Source organism: Branchiostoma belcheri, unplaced genomic scaffold (assembly GCF_001625305.1).
Source record: "Branchiostoma belcheri isolate BF01 breed outbred unplaced genomic scaffold, Haploidv18h27 scaffold12, whole genome shotgun sequence".
In the NCBI taxonomy this organism is placed as follows: domain Eukaryota; kingdom Metazoa; phylum Chordata; class Leptocardii; order Amphioxiformes; family Branchiostomatidae; genus Branchiostoma; species Branchiostoma belcheri.
The window spans coordinates 738,178-755,859 of NW_017802602.1; the positions used below are offsets into that span (position 1 = coordinate 738,178).

The following is a 17,682-nucleotide window of genomic DNA, read 5'->3' on the forward strand; positions in this document are numbered from 1 at the left end:
ACAAATAAATTTCAAAAATCGTTTTTTTTTTTCAAAAACCACAAAATTTTTCCTTTAAAACTAGTAGACAATTTTTAAGACAAAAATCATTAAAAGAATCATTAAAAAAAAATACCTGAGGCTGAGGTGGCCCTGCTCTCTGGACCCCGATCAGGTCCTTCACCATCATGTTCTTCCTCGCCTGTACTGGAGGCTGGACAATCGTGACGTTGGGGGCCTGCACTGTCGCCATGGGAACGGCTGCCGTGGAAACGGTTGCCGTGGTTACCCGCTGGACAGGAGGGGGTTGGTTGTAGGCAGGCACGACAGGAGCAGGAGGCTTCGGCGCAATTTGCTGCTGCCTGGAGACGGCCACTGTGACCTGTGGAGGTACAAGATTTGGATCAAGTTGAGCAAGTTTGTTTAGACTTTTCTATCTCCTGTCTCTACCAGTCCAAAACATGGGTTCAAAAAAAGTGAAATTTAGCCAAATGGGCAAAAAAAATCAAGTATGGTAGGAGCCAATAACCATGCTGCTCTACAATTTTACAATGAACTTTGCAAATGAACTCATCAAACCACTGCATTGATAGATGTCGAAAAACTGTATCAACAAGGAAGACAGGGATTTTCTTAAACAATTGGGACCAAAATATGACTTTATTATGATTTGGATTTGATTTAGAACCTCATTCTTTTAATAGCAAATCTGAAAAATGATGCAGGCAGATCCCAGAACCAAATGATAAAATTGGTGTGTTTTGGTTATACTGACACACCTGTGAAACACAGTTGTGCAGACCCACCAGAGCTGGCTGAGGTGCAGTTACTGTTACAGTGTTCGGCTGCAGTGCCACATCAGAGTGCATGGGGGCACTGCTGTCAGCCTAGCCAGAAAAAAAGCATGTACAGGTTTGCCAAAGAGTTCAACAATTCTTAAACCGCCCATCTCCAACATTTTGGCTCCTCTTCTTCAACTTTCAATGAATGATGATTTAGTGACTAAAGAGCTTGATTTGACATTGATTGATTAGACTGCCCAAATATGTACTGAATCTACTATTTTTTAGAAAACTTACCGCAGGATTTTGGGCTGATGTTGAGCTCACAGTCTGTCTACTTGAAGTTTGGGAACTCGAAACTTGCGCTGTGGGCTGCTGCAAATGTTCAATAAAAAAGATTATCATTATATACACATGTGTACATCAGAAGGTAATATTTGCAAGTGAATGCAAAACACTAAGCCTTTTCACAATACAAAAATTAAGTGGCACAATGACATAAATGTATGCAATATTCATTTGTTCATTATGCAGTACTGTAAATAATCAGTAGGAGGCACTATTGCAACATTTGCAACATCATAATATGCACATCAGAAGGTAATATTTGCAAGCGAATGCAAAACACTTTGACAACAAGAAAATTACTTAGTAAGTGGCACGATAACAAAAGTTTCAAGTCATTCATTCGTTCACTATATGCAGTACTGTAAATAATTGGTAGGAGGCACTGTTGCAACAGTGGAATACCATGCAACATCGCAACATGCAATTTTGTATATGTCATGGGTGTAGAAGTGTGTATTTTGCAGAAAGTATTTCTGCAGAACATAATTTTGACATTCTGCAATATTGCAGAAAACTGCAAAAAAAGAATTTCTACCACTGCCAGAAGTTAAAAACTAATAAGGGAAAAGAGTACTGGTGTCAATCAACTGTCAGAATCACCTCCCACCCACCACAGAACTGAAGCTATTGACTTTTTGCTTTATTTGGATTAGCTTTAGCATTTAGCTTAGCTATTCTTCCAGTGATCCATTAGGACAAGCACAGACACAAACACACACCTCCGTCACCCAAAGCAATACTCTCATACCCAGAAGTTAAAACCTAAAGGACAAAAAAAAAATTTTTACCGGTATCAGGTCCACCTGTACACCCACTTCCACCGGCCTGGAACCCAGAGCTCGCCGTCTCTTCAGTTCTTTCTTTAACCTATCCTGCTCCTGGTTCATCGTCACCAGTTTTTGCTGAGAAAAGCAGAGAAAAGGGTTTTCAAGGATATTTGTTATTGATGTGAATTAGGCCTAGGAAAAAAATGTTGTGTTTCCTGTTTCAGTGCTGAAAAATTAGGGTTGGTAGGTAGGGATTATCTTTTTTCTTTCTTTCTTTTTTTATTAGACTGTCGATCTCTAGTGATCCAACTTCTACTCCAACTTGTACAATACAGTTTAAGAAAGTCAAACTTGCATAAGGACAATTTTATTTTCAATGTTGGAATGTTATCAATGTTCGAAATGATTGTACAACGTTTCATCACTAAGGTGTCAGATCATGGAGCTAGAAAAGGTCGATCGGCTCAAAAAATGAATGTCCCTTGCAGGGGTCCCCCCAAAAAAGGCTGGGGTCGCCAATTTTTGGGGGGGTCGGTCGGGGAACAGGAAACAACATTTTTTCTAGGCCTTACGTAATGATGTGAATCATGCACAGGCTCTTGACAATTGTTGCATATCATTTATGTTCTCTAGCATACAAAACCTAATGACTTGTTAATGTGAGGTTTAGTGGAATGTGGGGTTATATATTAGTACGTGTTAAATATCGAGTGTGTAGTGTACATGTAGCTTCCTCTGTCTCATTCCGTTATGATTTTTATGATTTTCTCACCTTTAATTTCTTGGTTAACAGATTCAGTCTCAGCCTTTTTTTCTGATTTGAAAAAAAGACAAAATAGATCCTTAACAGAAAAGTACCATCCTGGGCACAATTGCCATCCAATGTTTACATTTTGGTAACAGTTAAAGAAAGGCTGCCAAGTTGTTGAACTTACAGAAAGTGCTCCTTTATTGAAATATTTTGAACAGTAAGCTGTTATCCGCCATAATGTTAAAATTTGGATTTATTCATGCACTTACATGCATTGTGCAGAAAAGAGTAGATGGGTGACTATCATAGAATGTCTGCTTTTATTTTCATGGCTCGAAATACCACCTGCTTATGCCGTTTTAGTGCATGTAAACTTAGAACTGTTTTGAATGTTTTCTGAACAGTTTTAGTACAAGTGTGATCTGTACTCTTAAATTATGTGTGGTGCTGGTAAAATTTGTCAGTCTGGTGCAGGTGATTTTCAAATATAAGTACAGGTATGCAGGAAATAAGTATTTCGAGCCTTGACTTCTTTGTTTTCAGCCCACAAATATCTGGGAACCAAGAAATTAAGAATGACCTACACATAAGTATGCCAGTGTTTGAAGTCAGCAAAAAGGAGAGACAGAGGTCTGGAGATATAAGCATGATGTGTAAGATGGACTCTAAACAGATACATGTAAAAGGCAAGCACACATTGCCATTCCAATGTAAGGCAATGTGGGTACAATGTAGTTGTGGCAGTGCATGTTGTTAATATGTGGTTATCAACAGAATTTATTAGCAGGGTTTCTATTCTACAAATCAGCAAAAAGCAGCAGACCAATGGCATGTAGAACCTAGAGCATGTATTTTACCAGTCTGAGAAAGGAAAACATTAAAATTAATTTGAAGCCTTTTTTTTCTAAACAACATAAAGTTGCCATCACCAAAAACAGTTACTCAAGAAACTGGATATGATCTTAGAAACGGTCAGACGTTTTAGGTACCATCCACTACCTTTAGTCAGTGACACTGGAGAGTTGTCAGAAGAGTTTATAGGCACAAACTATTGATTAATATGCAAATAAATGAAACAAACTATCATACCTGGAGCTTCCTGGCATACTCCTCCCAGCCTTTGCACACTTTGGTCAGCTTGGCAACTCTGTCCTGGAACTGTTTCATCTGGCTTGTCGCCTTGGCTGTGCAATGGGCCACCTTCTCTTCTACCATCTAGAGAGGTAGATTATCATGTTTTCATTTAATTGTTTTCAATGATTGGTCCATACTTAAAGTCACTCTATGTAGTTTTTTGACAATACAAAAAGTATATTTTTTATTCTTTTCTTTACATAGTACATTGGCTTAACCCATTAGTATTCCAAAATTATACTCCCCAGCAAAAAATACAACATCCTTGCTCCTTAGAAGCTTAGAAAACTGTGAATAATATCAATGATCTTCTATTCAACCTCTGGCCAAACCACACATATGGTATTGTCCACTCCCAGTGGTTTGACCTACATCCCAGTGGGGTGTCAGTTGATAGCTTACCAGTTTCTGAAATACCTAATCGTTTACCAGATTTTTTATCTCTTTTGAAGGGATAATGGCCACAGTTTATTCATGCCCAACAAAATACTCTAAGTTGATAATTATATTCCACCTCATGTGAAAGATATGAGTTTTTTCTAAGGAGGGTATATCTTGTGACATCTGCCCCTGTCTATCGAGCCTGGCATGCCCGGGCCAATTAGCCACCCCAGGGGGCAACCCCTGTATGTTGTTGTTGTTGTCCTGCCTGAGCAAACCGGTGGCACCGGGAACTGAAGAAGGACTGTTTGAACAGACAAAATATACGAAAAAAATGTGAAATAATAACACAAATGTGTTGAAAAGTGATAGTAACTGCTAATAACACCAAAATTTAGTATAATTAGAATATTTCAATTTTTTGCGCAAAAAACTACATAGAGTGCCTTTAAGGGCTCTAGCCAGCACCTGTTTTTCCATCAATTGCTGGAACTTTGTTGTGTGTGACAGAAAAAAATTAAAACCAATCCAAACCAGTCAACGTTGATGGACAAAATTTACAAGTCTAAAGGAGATGGGCTCAGTAGAATAAGCCTACTAGGCTTCCCACCCCCTCCTGCAGTTTTTTCCATTTTATTCTTTATCATCATATATAGCCTGGTGACGTTGACCTATCAGAAGGCTCCATTCAACAAGGCTTATGGCGCCATAATGTCACAAAGAGAGTCAAAACAGGTTATTCATCCCAATCCATACAATAAACTATACAATAATCACCCGCAATTGACCTCGGGTAACCCAAATAGAACACGACTCTGTTCCAAAAAATCCAAATCTTTATTATGTGCGTATTCAATGTGCGAATAAATAAAACAAACCTTTTTGAGTTCCTCCTTCCCCAACAGTTGTTGGGGCTGGGTTGCCCAGGTGGTGTTAGTCCCCACAACTCTGGTGACTGGAGCACTGGCTGGAACATGCCTGACAGTCTGGCTGCTTGTACTGTCAACTATAGGGGGGAGAGGGTCTTTGTCTTTACTCCAAATCCAATTGCAACAACGACCTGTACATGGTAAACTACTGCTGCTGATTTTTGTATCATGGTGACCAGCCCCTCTGGTGTCATTGTCTTTTAATAGTTTTATTCAACAACAGTACTATACATGGTATAACACTGGTGGCAGGAACATGCTTGGCAGACCAGCTGCTTGTACTGTCAACTGAAGGGGGACCGGTCTTTTTTTTCAACAATACGTCATGTATGTGGTAGAGCACTAAGCAGCACTTAGTTGGTTTGTCATTAGGCTTTATTTATAAGCAGAAATACCAATCCAGATATTCTGGTCTCAAATACAAATTAAGAATAACCAAACAATTGCAAAGCAAAGGCCATGTTTACCTTCTCAGTCATGCACAGTCTGGACATTCTTCGTCTGTCTTCCAGCGACCCCCACTGTAGGTTTCTTTTCATTTCTGTTACGCTAGCACCCATAAATATAATATCTATTCAGAATAACCCATTCATAAACTCAATAAAGGAACCCGACCAAGCTCACCTGCAACAGTTGCCACAGTTTTATTGACAAACGCAGGAGAAGCACTGTTGTCCAACCTCGGCTTCTTCGCATCTTGCCGTCCAGGGTTTGGCTCTCCCTCTCTCTTCTTCCCTCCAGGCAAACCATGATCTTGCTGTACTGCAGAGGACTGATCTCGTGTTGTTGGCGGAGTATCATCAATAACAATGGCAACAGGTTCCGCATCTGGTTTGGTCTGTGGCTGCTGCCTAGTATCTGGGCCAACTGTTAGTTTGTTGGTAGGTGGGGTGCTGCTCTTAGGAGGGGTACTGCTTTTTGGTGGGTTGTTACTGCCAGCATCACTAGTTGCAGCCATTGAAGGGGAGGAAGTGCTAGAAGGCTGACTGGGGGGACTGCTCTTCCCAGAGTTTGATGATGTATCTTGTGGTTCTGATGCTGGAGAGACAAAGGCAAAAAAAAAAATTAATTAACCATTGTGATCATCATAATTCTTTGTGTTCTAAATATAAGTAGAAAGGTAATATTTGTAGAGCAAATGCATCGTGTTTACCCTGAGCTCAAATCGTCTAACCTTACAAACTCCTACTGTTTATTCTTACTGAAACATGTTTATATGTGTCCGGCCCTGTCCTGCCACTTGCTACATAATGAACGTGTATCCCAACACCACAGGGTGTCTGCTACAGCACCAGTTACATATTAACATAAAAACAGACTTGAAATTTGAACTACGTGTGGACAAATCGCTGAACTATATGCGGACGTATTCATACATGCTGGTAATACAAATTACGCTAACAACATACCTTCCACAATTACCACCTCACTTTCCACAGCAGGTCTGGAAGTTGGCTCACTTGGGTTGTTGGCAGCACCTGTTGATAATGAAAATGAAAAATTGTATGTCAAATCATTTTATTTGAAACACAATAAGGTACCATCAAACCTTACTAAGAAAATGATATCTATTCTATAATACTTTGCCCCACAGTCTAAAATCTGCTTTCCAAAGATTTAGGTTGTAAGTAGACAGAACTCGGAGGGACCGTCTTTAATGCAATGAGCAATGAACATACACACATGTTTCACACAAGAAATACACGAGATTGGCACGAGAATTACACTACTTTGAACCTTTGTATAATTTCTCTGTCCAACTTGATGAAGTTATTTACTCATAGCTTCTTTCATGTATGTTCTCAACTTCTCAAAACATCGTCTACCAGATACCTTTGACCCAGTGTTGACGTCACACTTCAAAGAAGCCACGTGACAAGCCTCACTGGGTCAGTCTACTGAGGAAGACCAGAGTGACTGGTCGAAAACTCTAGGTGAGAGAATTTTTGTGTTGGATTTAAAGTTTTAACTCTAATAAAACTTCTCAAAACATCACCTGTTTTATTGGTCCCCTTCACCGTGGCACATGGCACTGTATTCTGCACTGGTATGAGAGGTGGCGGAGGTCTGGACGCATAAGGATCACTGGTCCCTCTTGTGGAAGTCTTCGCTGGATTTGACTGGTGCTGCTTGGTCTGGCCTGGGGCATCTTTAGACGATGAAGATGAAGGCACCTTGCTTCCAGATGACAAAGTCTGATTTACTGGTGACGGAATGCATTTTGTGGGAGCAGAGATTGCGCTATTCGAGGCAACATCATTCTGGACTGGAGCAGAAGATTTCTGTTTGACCAGTTCTGGTTTAGAAACCTGCTGATCTGGAGGAGAAGGAGTCTCCCTACTTCGACTTACAGCTGGCACTTCCTTCACCGAACCAGAGGGTGGCTTGGATGAAGAAGAAGAATTGTCCACCTCCATCGGTTGGCTCGAGGAAGCAGTAAAAGCTTTTGTGACCGAAGATCTGTCTACCTCTACTGGTTGTCTTCCAGAAGTAGAAGAAGCTTTTGTGGCTAAAGATCTGTCTACCTCCATAGGTTGGCTATCAGAAGCAGAAGGAGCTTGTGTGGCTGATGAGGGGGCTTGTTGGGGTGTGGTAGAAACTTCATTGGCTGCTGTGGTCTTCTGTACAGCTTGAGCAGGCTGCAGAGGAGCCGAGACAGTCACAGGTTTGCCTGAGGTAGGAGTGTCCTGGGCAGCCAGAGGTGCGTTCCTGGCTGCACCAGAAACCTGGGCGCTTGAGGCGGCCACTTTCTGTGCGAGTGAAGCGAGCGCTTGGTGTGCCGACGTGATTCTTGGCACGGAAAGCTGGTTGGCTGTAGCGACTGCCTGGTCAACTGTCACCACCTCAACTTTAAACACCTTAACTGGAGAAGCCACAACTGGCAGAGAAACGTGGCTGACTGGCATAGCCACGGGTTGGAATGAGACCGAAGACACGTTTGCCGCTGCCTTGGTTGGCTTGACCAATGTCTGGCTAACAGAAGGAATGACTTGTTGTACAGAGCACTCTTTACTGGCAGGAGTAGGGAGAGAGATAGGCACCTGCTGAGTAGAGGCTACAACAACCTGTTTTTGTACAGACGCCTGATCTGGTACAGAAACAGCCTGCTTTACTGGAACAGACTCTGCTGGACTAGTTGAAGCCATCACCTCATGTTCGGCTGGTTTAGACTCATGCTGGGTTGGTGCTGGCATCTTGTGGTTGCTTGTGGTCGAAGCTGGAGCAGTTAAAGGAACAGGCTGGTTTGTTGGCATAGCTGCATAGTCCAGTAAAGTAAGGGTCTCAGTGACTGGTGCAGAGAGTTGATTGGTCTGTGGTGGTACCTTCTGTCCTGGAGCAGCCTCCTGCTTTGAGGAAATCTCTTGCTTTGAGCTAAACTCTTGTTTTGAGGGAATTTCTTCCTTTGATGAAATCTCCGGCTTTGTTGAAATCTCCGGCTTTGTCGAAATCTCTGGCTTTGTCGAAATCTCTGGCTTTGTCGAAACTTCTGGCTTTGGTGGAAACACTTGGTTTGAAGAAATAACCTGCTTTGTATTCTCTTGCTTCGGAGGAACCTCTTGTTTTGCAGTCTCTTGCTTTGGAGGAATCTCTACCTTTGGAGGAGCCTCTTGTTTTGGAGGAGCCTCTTGTTTTGGTGGAACTTCTTGTTTTGGTGGAACTTCTTGTTTTGGTGGAACTTCTTGTTTGGGAGGGATCTCTCGTTTTGGAAGAGTCTCTTGTTTTGGAAGAGTCTCTTGTTTTGGGGGAACTTCTAGTTTTGGAGGAGTCTCTTGTTTTGGAGGGACATCTTCCATTGGCAGAAGCTCTTGCTTTCGAGGAGCCTTTTGGTTTGGGGGTACCTCTTGCTTTGGAGGCTGCTTTGGCAGAACCTCTTGCTTTGAAGCCTCTTGCTTTGGCGGATCCTCTGCCTTTGAAGAAATTTCTTGCTTTGAAGGATTCCCTTCATTCAGAGAGTTAACTTGCTTTGAAGAAATCTCTAGCCCAAAGGAAAGCTCTTCTTTTGGTGAAACCTTTTGTTTTAGATCAATCTCCTCTTTTGTTGCCTCCTTTAGACTGGTTACAGTTGGGGCTGCAGATTTTCTTTCAGGACCAGACTTTGAAGTGTTTCCTGTCTCAGTTGTAACCCTGTCAACATATTCAACGCTTTTAACATGTTGCACATTTGACTTTTTGTCTTCCTTCTGGTTAACTGGAATTTTACCGTTTGTGGCTGTTGAAAGTAGTGTCTTATCAGAACACAAGGCCTTTTCCTGTAGTGACGTGGAAGCTGGTTTGTCTGTTGGCTTTTCAACAGTGGCAGCCTTTTTGGGCACAACTCCAAGATCTAAGGAACTGGTCATCAACTCGTTCGCTCTCAAACTTCGAAGCGAGCTGCACTTTTTCTTAGGCTTTTGACCATTAGTTGTGGCAGTGCTACTTTGAGTTTTGGTCTCTTTTGTTGATGTACTGGCGGTACTAGGGGTACTGGATGTACTAGATGCACTTGGTGGCATTGCTGGCTTAGCACTCTTATTCTCTTCCTTGTGAGGAGTACTCTTATTCTCTACCTTGTGAGCAGTACTAGAAGATGCCGAAGACTTGACTTCATCTTTGGACGCAGAGTTTGTGGCTTGGCTTTTCGGTTTCTCCCCCCCGTTCAGTTGCGCTTCTTTCTGTGCAAGCTTTCGCTTTATGGAATGGGTCGACTTCTTGGCCACAACAGGCCATTCCTTCTGTGAAGCAGAGGCATCTTTGTTGGCCTGAGGTGGCTTGGAATGATTTGACGAAGAAGAGGAAGAAGAAGAACCCAGAGATTGCTTGTCCACACTTTCACCTGAAGAAGCTGCACTCCTGCAGGCTGCATCTGAAGACATTAGACATGAGAAAGCTTTATTAGCATTTGGCATATTTCCGACAAATCTGAATAAGTGCTAAATTACAAAAAACAATATCGTATTAAACAGAAGATTAAAAACCTTAAAAGAGAGCCATTTCTCAACCAACCTACTATCTACAGGCTTTCAAAATCAAATGTTCACTGCCATAACTTGACATAGACATGTTTCTCTCATATTTCTAGTTCAATGCCAAGAAGTGGTCGTATAGGCCTTGCATTGAACCACTCCGTTAAAAAAAAAATTTCTTTACATTGATATCATTTACAAATTTGCAATTTTAAAGTAGCAGCATTCAAAATTATACATCTGTAGATATACATAGTCACTGCACCTTCTTTGACAGCAGGAGTCTTCTTCTGTACAGCAATCTCCGGCGAAGTCTCGAGTCGTGGCGTTTTCTTCGGCGGCTCTCTCGATGAAGCCATAGCATTCAGCTTGGCCTGGAATCCAGCTGGCTTGCTCGTGGACTTCTTCGCCACCTGCCTTTTGACAGGTTGGCTGGCAACTGATAGCGGCCTGGAAGCGCCTGTGGGGCAGTAAAATAGAAATAGTCATTCTCTTGTTATTGGTAGGTTCGGGTAGGGAATATGAAGGTCAAGTTTTATAATGGACATTTAATGGCCTGGAACCCGGCTGGCTTGCTGGTCGACTTTTTTGCCACCTGCCTTTTGACAGGTTGACTTCCGACTGATAGCGGCCTGGAAGCACCTGTGGGGTGTTCAAATAGAAACAGTCATTCTCTTGTAATTGGTAGGTTCAGGTAGGGAATATGAAGGTCATGTTTGATAATGGACATTTAATGGCCTGGAACCCAGCTGGCTTGCTTGTGGACTTTTTTGCCACCTGCCTTTTGACAGTTTGGCTGGATAGCGGCCTGGAAGCACCTGTGGGGTGTTCAAATTGTAACGGTCATTTTCTTGTTATTGGTAGGTTGCGGTAGGGAATATGAAGGTCAAGTTTGATAATGGACATCTAATGGCCTGGGACCCAGCTGGCTTGCTTGTGGACTTTTTTGCCACCTGCCTTTTGACAGTTTGGCTGGATAACGGCCTGGAAGCACCTGTGGGGTGTTCAAATAGAAACAGTCATTCTCTTGTTATTGGTAGGTTGCGGTAGGGAATATGAAGGTCAAGTTTGGTAATGGACATTTAATGGCCTGGAACCCAGCTGGCTTGCTTGTGGACTTTTTTGCCACCTGCCTTTTGACAGGTTGGCTGCCAACTGATAGCGGCCTGGAAGCACCTGTGGGGGGTTCAAATTGTAACTGTCATTCATTGTAATTGGTAGGTTCGGGTAGGGAATATCAAGGTCAAGTTTGATAATGGACATTCTAGAGGTTTTCAGCAAAATAGCTTCTTTTTGGAACTGCTCTGAGGCAAAACAGGATAACGTTTGATGTTGTGATTGTGTTTTCATTATACTTTCATTGGTAGGTTGGGGTGGGGAATACAAAGGTCAAGTTCGATAATGGATATTCTAGAAAAAGTACTGCAGCAGCACTTTCAGATTTGATATATCATACTTTGAATAATGGTTTGATAAAGAAAAAAACTAATGATAAACAAGCCAACACAAATGACAAATGATGAAGGTATGACTATGACTGAGGTCATTGACCTCTGGTTTTCGCTGTTTCTACTAAACCCCTTCAAACCAGCTGTAGTTAACATGTGTCTGTATAGTCAGTATAATTGCAATTCAACATAACACAACAGCTTCACAGGCACATGGCATGGCAGTGGCTGGTATAGTGAACAATCAGTCACACACAACTGTACTCGGTGGCAACAAGTTCCAGTTTACAATGACCAAATTCCAAACAGTTTAAAAGATCCTAGTCTTATTTGAATTTGAGGTCATCCAGATAATAAGATACCAACATAACAACTGTTACTCAAACAACTGGATAGATTTTGAAAACTGTCAGACATTTCAGGTAGCATCCATTACCTTTCACCATTGAACGAACAGAGAGTAGAGAAAGCTACCTGAAATGTCTGGCCATTTTCAAAATCTACCTTCAATATTTTTGTTAGTTCTAAATACCCAACCAGTGATGCATGACCTGCACAGAACCCGCATAAATAACGTACATTTGTGACCTTTCGTTCCTGTGCCTGAGGCAAATTGCTCCGTGCCTGATAACAATCATTAAAATTGCTCCAGTGCTCTAACAAGTTGCAAGACCGGTTGAGTGGCTACTGGTCGGGAGACCACTTAAATCAAATTGGCTTAAACGTAAGCAGTTGGTTTGCCAGCATATTCGTTAGACAACTCTTCCACTGCATTGTTTCCCTCAAGATTTGCACAAGCCCACAGTTGCTTGATTGAAATTCTAGGTCTAGAAAGTAAAGTCTTATTTTTTTCCTTTAGTGACATACCTAAAGTGGGTCTACCCATAGTTAAGGGCTTTCTAGTGGCAAAGGGATGTGTCGTTGCTTAAGAGTTCATCACAGGGGTCACAGGGCATACATGTAATTCAATCTGGCAAGGACACAGGTCAAAGATCTCTCTGCTGCCTTTGTTTACACATACTGTACAACCAGATTCTTCAATCATTTCATGTCAGGGTGCACTGCTTGCAAAAGATTTTATTTTTTTTCTGGAATCTTAAATTGAGCCAAAACAATGGTTGCATCTGATTAGCTTTGGTTAGGGAGTTAAAAAATTCAGTAAAAATTAAATTTTTTAAAGAATGTGAAGGTAATTCAACTAAAAACGAATGACTTTTGTTGCTCATTGAATAATTTCTTTACGTTTGGATGTGATCATCATCCTACTGATAGGCTGCAGTACTACCTTCTCTGCTAGGAGGCACCGCTAAGTGGCATTGACACCTGTAGGATTGGGGGATATATTTTGCAGTTGCTAGCAAATACCAAATTTCTAGTTGTTGTTTTTTTGTCTCCTAGACAACTGGGAAAACTTTGTGACAGAAAAAAATGACTTTTTGAACACCTCATTCCTTGCTTGATAACTCTGGTGCTTGAAGGCATATTTCTAAGGTTCTTTCCTGAGCTGGTATTAGGTACTTGGTAGTATGGATTTTGACCATGCAAGACAGGAACTTGTGGAGGCAGTACATGGCGTCACCATAAGGATGAACTGAACTGAAAGTATGGATAATGCATTCATGTGATCCTCACCTTCCATGGCCGTTCTGGTGTCTGTGGACCTGCAGAGACATAAACAACACATCATGAATGTTTTTAATTTAATCATAGAACACTGCAAGTACATAATGACATTTTTCTGTTAACATACCCTTTTACGCTTAGTTAAAAACAAGTTTCGACAACTCCATATAGTAAAAACTACTACAAAAAACCTGATGTACATGTATGATGAAATGCAGCAGTAAGACTACTTGCAAAACTCATGCGCTAACATGATAAAGGAAAAGCCAACATTCACAAGACTTTAAAGTAAACTTTTCTTGATAACGCAACTTTGTGGCAAATCCAAATAACCAAATAAACAAACTAAATACATGAAAGCTTTACCAGAGCCCAGTGACACTCTGTCCAGCCAAACTTACATGGTCGAAGAGATTCATTTGTCTCGTACAATTACTAGAGGATTCTTTCAGCAGTGACAAGTTTTTGAAGGGTAAGAGTACTAACCTCCAAATTTTTTAATGAATAACAGTCCATCTTGTTCACAGAGTGGCCTAGTCTCGAGATAGACTTGCACTACCAAGCCTATCTCTGACATTATTGAAATCATAGACCAAGAGTCTCGCAACACAATTTTGGAGGTTAGTATTCTTACCCTTCAAAACCTTGTCACTGCTGAAAGAACTCTCTAGTAACCCAAACTTACATGGTTCTGAGTTCTGGTCTCTCCTTGAGGATGTCTGTGAGGATTACACTACAGGGCTTACACTGCACTGTCTCTTTCTTGGCCACTACGTCATGAAATAAAAAAGGAAAGAAAAATAAGACACAACTTATTGCCCACTTAATGATCTGAAACAAGATACATTGAACAGAAACAAAGCATGATAACATGAAAGTTGATGTAATGTGAAGCAGTGTTATGACACTGAGATGGGCCAGCCTAGGTAAATACATGTATAACAGAAACAAACAATGCTACTACTTTTTTGGTACATAGCATGATTCAAATTCAAACTTCTGATCCAAAACAACAAGATGTGCTGAATCGTAAGTTTAAATTTGGATCAAAGAACAATCATGTTTTGTGACTCAAAGATGCCATGCAGCACTAGTCTATTTTTTTTAACAAAGCACAGCGCAAATAGTAAAATAAAATTTGGATGAGTCCAATTTTTTGTGTCTGCAATTACAGTTCAATCTTGTTCATAATGATTTCTACCGACACAGATGAACTTTCAAGATAAGTAAAATAAAAATGTTGAAGAAAAAAAGCTAGTTAGGAGAAAAAACAAAGGTTACATCAAATCAAAACAGAACCAAACAAACCTTTAGATAAAATTGCATGGGACTTCTAGCTGGCAGATCCAGGGCAAAGCAAACGAACAATTTAAAAGAAGCAAGAACCAACAAATATGGCAAGGAAAAAATACATACTTCTAGATTTTTGCAGAGATTATTAACTGTAGAAAACTACTAAATTTTATTTGCAAAAATATACAAGACTAGAAATTTTAAAGCATTAACTTAAGTAGTCTTCCACTTACCTTCCTTTGAGCTCCCCGCCCCCTCTAATTCATCATTATTTTTCCCAGGCCCTTTCCTGTAAAAGATTACAAAAGGTTACGCGGCAGTACCATGACAAGCCACTAGGGGGCCAAAAATTATTCTGCGGTATCAAGACCTAACCACCATGCCAAATAACAAATCCACCCAGGAATTCTTGACTTGTCCGGTTGTTGTATTACAGGAGGAAAAGGCGCACACACACACACACACACACACACACACACACACACGCATACACACATAAAGCACATACACACAATTCACACAAACACAATACACACAAACATCATACACAAAACACAATACACACAAATGTATACATGCACACAAACACACGACACACATCACATGCACAACACACACAAACATGTACACTTGTCCATGTTCCCACATCAAGTAATTCTTATTTCATGGTGTAAAGCTAACACTCCAACTAAATCATCCTTATGTCCCTAAAACAACTCCTTACTAAAAAAATTATGTACAAACCTTCTAGATTTGCGATTCCCTTTCCGACCTGAAACAAACAGAAAAAGCTGTCAGACAGACCAATTACACATTGACTTACGACTGCACTGTACCATTCACAAGGTCTTGAACTGTGCATAACAAACAATAGATCAAACAGTTTACACAATGTACATGGGTGTACAAGTACACCAGACTTCTCAGTGGATCCATGTAGTTTGCTCCATGTAGTGAGGCATCGTTGAGAACTCCCACCTTGCTCTACATGTAATTTTCTACAGGGCAAACTTTCATATACTAGTATACCTTCACTACACAACACAAGAGGCTCCATTCTGTGCGCATGGCTTTACCAAATGGCAGGTGCTGACAACAGACGCGCTGTAGTGAACAGCCGTGTGCAGTGGTCTGTGAAATGTGTACAGTGGGCGTAGCCAGCGTTACGTGCACCTTTCGAAGTTTTCAGTCGCACAGGCATGACTGGTTGGTCTTTCCTTTGTTTTTCTCTCAACTGCCAACCTTGAGAGGTTATTTAAGAGCACGAGGCATGTCTTTGCATGGGGCCAAAACAATGCAACGTTTGTTTCTGGTTGTTAGAGTTATGCAGGTCCACTGTCTTCTATCACTATATCAGTTACTGTGCTACTTACTGGTAGTACATGGAGCACTTAATGTATATATTGAAGTACATTTGAAGGGACCTGGAATGTATATATATGATTTACAAGAAGTTCTTGTGTTACTTGAGATCTATATCAGCCCTTAACAAAAAAAAACAAATTCCAGAAACCAAGCAGTTAGTGCTATACTACTGCTGTGACTAATTGATATGAAAGGAACATCCAAATTGCATTCAGGACTATACACAATGTGTCTTTTGTTCAAAACCTTTTAACAAAATTGCAGCCTTGAAGTGCGGTGCCCTATTACATAAACAAACTCCAATCTGTCTGGAAAGCTCATCTGTGTTGGACTGTTGGTATAGCTACAGGTTTAAAGTTGAAATCCTTGTTCCAACACAAATAATTGTCTCACTGGGCAAGCCTTCTGAAGAAGATCAGAGTGACTGGTGGAAAGCTCTACATGTAGGTACTATAGGTGAGAGGCATGATTCTCTGTGTTGGAACAGAAGTTTTCACTTTAAACAAACTCTGATCTATCGTTTCATCCATGTATGCAACTGTATAACAACTTGCTTGCAAATGTTGGCTTCCAGTTATACAAGATGTTTCTACACTTAATTTTAAGGAAATAAATACAATAAATAAATTTGTGCAGCTTCAGTAATGAAGTTAAGCCGTGTTGTGAGTTGTGCTGTAACATCAACACAGGCCCTTTCCCACTAGAATAAAATTGTCCGAATCGAGCCGAATAGATTGGCGACTGGCTTCAATCCTGTTTCAATCTGGTCAACTTTACACCTTTGGGAAAACTCCCAATTCGGCTTGATCTGGCTCAGCAATCTGTATCTGTATCTGTATAGCCGGTATAACCGCCTTTCGGCGTAACACACCAGCTTCGCAGGCACGCGGCACGGTGGCAGCTGGTTAAGTTACACTTGAACTTCTAACTCTAGACATTGTTTAAAGCTATCTTATGACAATGCCCCTACTGTATTTGGTGACAGTGTCAGTTCCACTCTTCGATAGTTCTAGGAAAGAATGAATTCTTGAACACCTCAATCCTTGGTTGATAACTCTGGTACTTGAAGGCATGGCTATTTCTTGTTCTCTTCTGGGCTGGTATTAGGTATGTACTTAGTACAAATGGAGTTGGGACTCACACCACAAGCTAAACCGAGCCAGTTTGGGAGTGTTCTCACTGGGGCATAGTTGACCAGATCAAAGCTGGTCGCCAGTAGTGCTGCATACCTAAACCCACATTTAGGTTCAGGTCCGGATTCAAGTCCAGAAGTTTAGGTTCAGTTTCGGACTTGTAAGTCCGGACCTAAACCATGACACATACAAAATTGCATGTTGGCAACCTTGCAATGTTGTCTGGGTGAAACTTTGGCCACATAACATGGAGGCCAGTACTTGACGATGCTTGATGGCAATGTTTTCTTCATTTTGCAGCAAAGATTTTGCAATCTATGGAAAGTTTTATGTCGTTTGGAAAGAAAAGGGGTATGTAAAATGGTCTTTTATGGAAATAAGTCTGGACTCGGTTCTTGACTTTTAAGTTTTTTTGGACTTGAACCTTAACATTTTTACAAGTCCGGATCCAAGTCCAGTGAACCGGTATGCAGCACTCTCGCCAGTCTATTTGGCTTGATCCAAACAATGTTATCCTAGCAGGAAAACGGCCACACGCCAAAAAAAAAAACAGTTACGGTAACTCATCAAGCAACTGGATATAATTCTGGAAGTCATATCCAGTTGCTTGGGTAACTATTTTTTGACGTACATCGTGTATCTTATGTCTAACCTTCACCGACATGAAAAGGGCTATTTTCATTCCCCAAGGTCTCTGAGTTTAATCGCTTGAGGCAAAGCTACCCATGATTACTGTATTATAATGGACAATGGGCCATCTGCTTTTCTGAATTCATACAAAAGCCCAATGACCTTCAACAGATACC

The 17,682-nt window shown here is 41.1% G+C and overlaps 1 protein-coding gene across 13 annotated transcripts in view; it reads right to left on the bottom strand.

The window, feature by feature from the left end:
• The window catches only part of LOC109462739 (proteoglycan 4-like), a 36,498-nt gene that overhangs the window by 243 nt on the left and 18,573 nt on the right, over positions 1 to 17,682 (bottom strand). For 7 of the 13 annotated variants that reach the window (XM_019759297.1, XM_019759299.1, XM_019759301.1 and 4 more), the window contains exons 3-16: positions 15,123 to 15,150; positions 14,612 to 14,667; positions 13,771 to 13,855; positions 13,095 to 13,123; positions 10,280 to 10,474; positions 7,068 to 9,914; positions 6,481 to 6,549; positions 5,687 to 6,109; positions 5,021 to 5,148; positions 3,717 to 3,842; positions 1,898 to 2,011; positions 1,059 to 1,136; positions 759 to 866; positions 116 to 361 (exon numbers count right to left, since the gene is read on the bottom strand). In XM_019759297.1, coding sequence (XP_019614856.1) covers positions 116 to 361; positions 759 to 866; positions 1,059 to 1,136; positions 1,898 to 2,011; positions 3,717 to 3,842; positions 5,021 to 5,148; positions 5,687 to 6,109; positions 6,481 to 6,549; positions 7,068 to 9,914; positions 10,280 to 10,474; positions 13,095 to 13,123; positions 13,771 to 13,855; positions 14,612 to 14,667; positions 15,123 to 15,150 — 4,532 coding nt within the window. Of the gene's footprint in view, positions 1 to 115; positions 362 to 758; positions 867 to 1,058; positions 1,137 to 1,897; positions 2,012 to 3,716; positions 3,843 to 5,020; positions 5,149 to 5,246; positions 5,360 to 5,686; positions 6,110 to 6,480; positions 6,550 to 7,067; positions 9,915 to 10,279; positions 10,475 to 13,094; positions 13,124 to 13,770; positions 13,856 to 14,611; positions 14,668 to 15,122; positions 15,151 to 17,682 lie in introns of those variants that run through there. The other 6 variants (XM_019759303.1, XM_019759305.1, XM_019759304.1 and 3 more) reach the window with 6 other exon arrangements.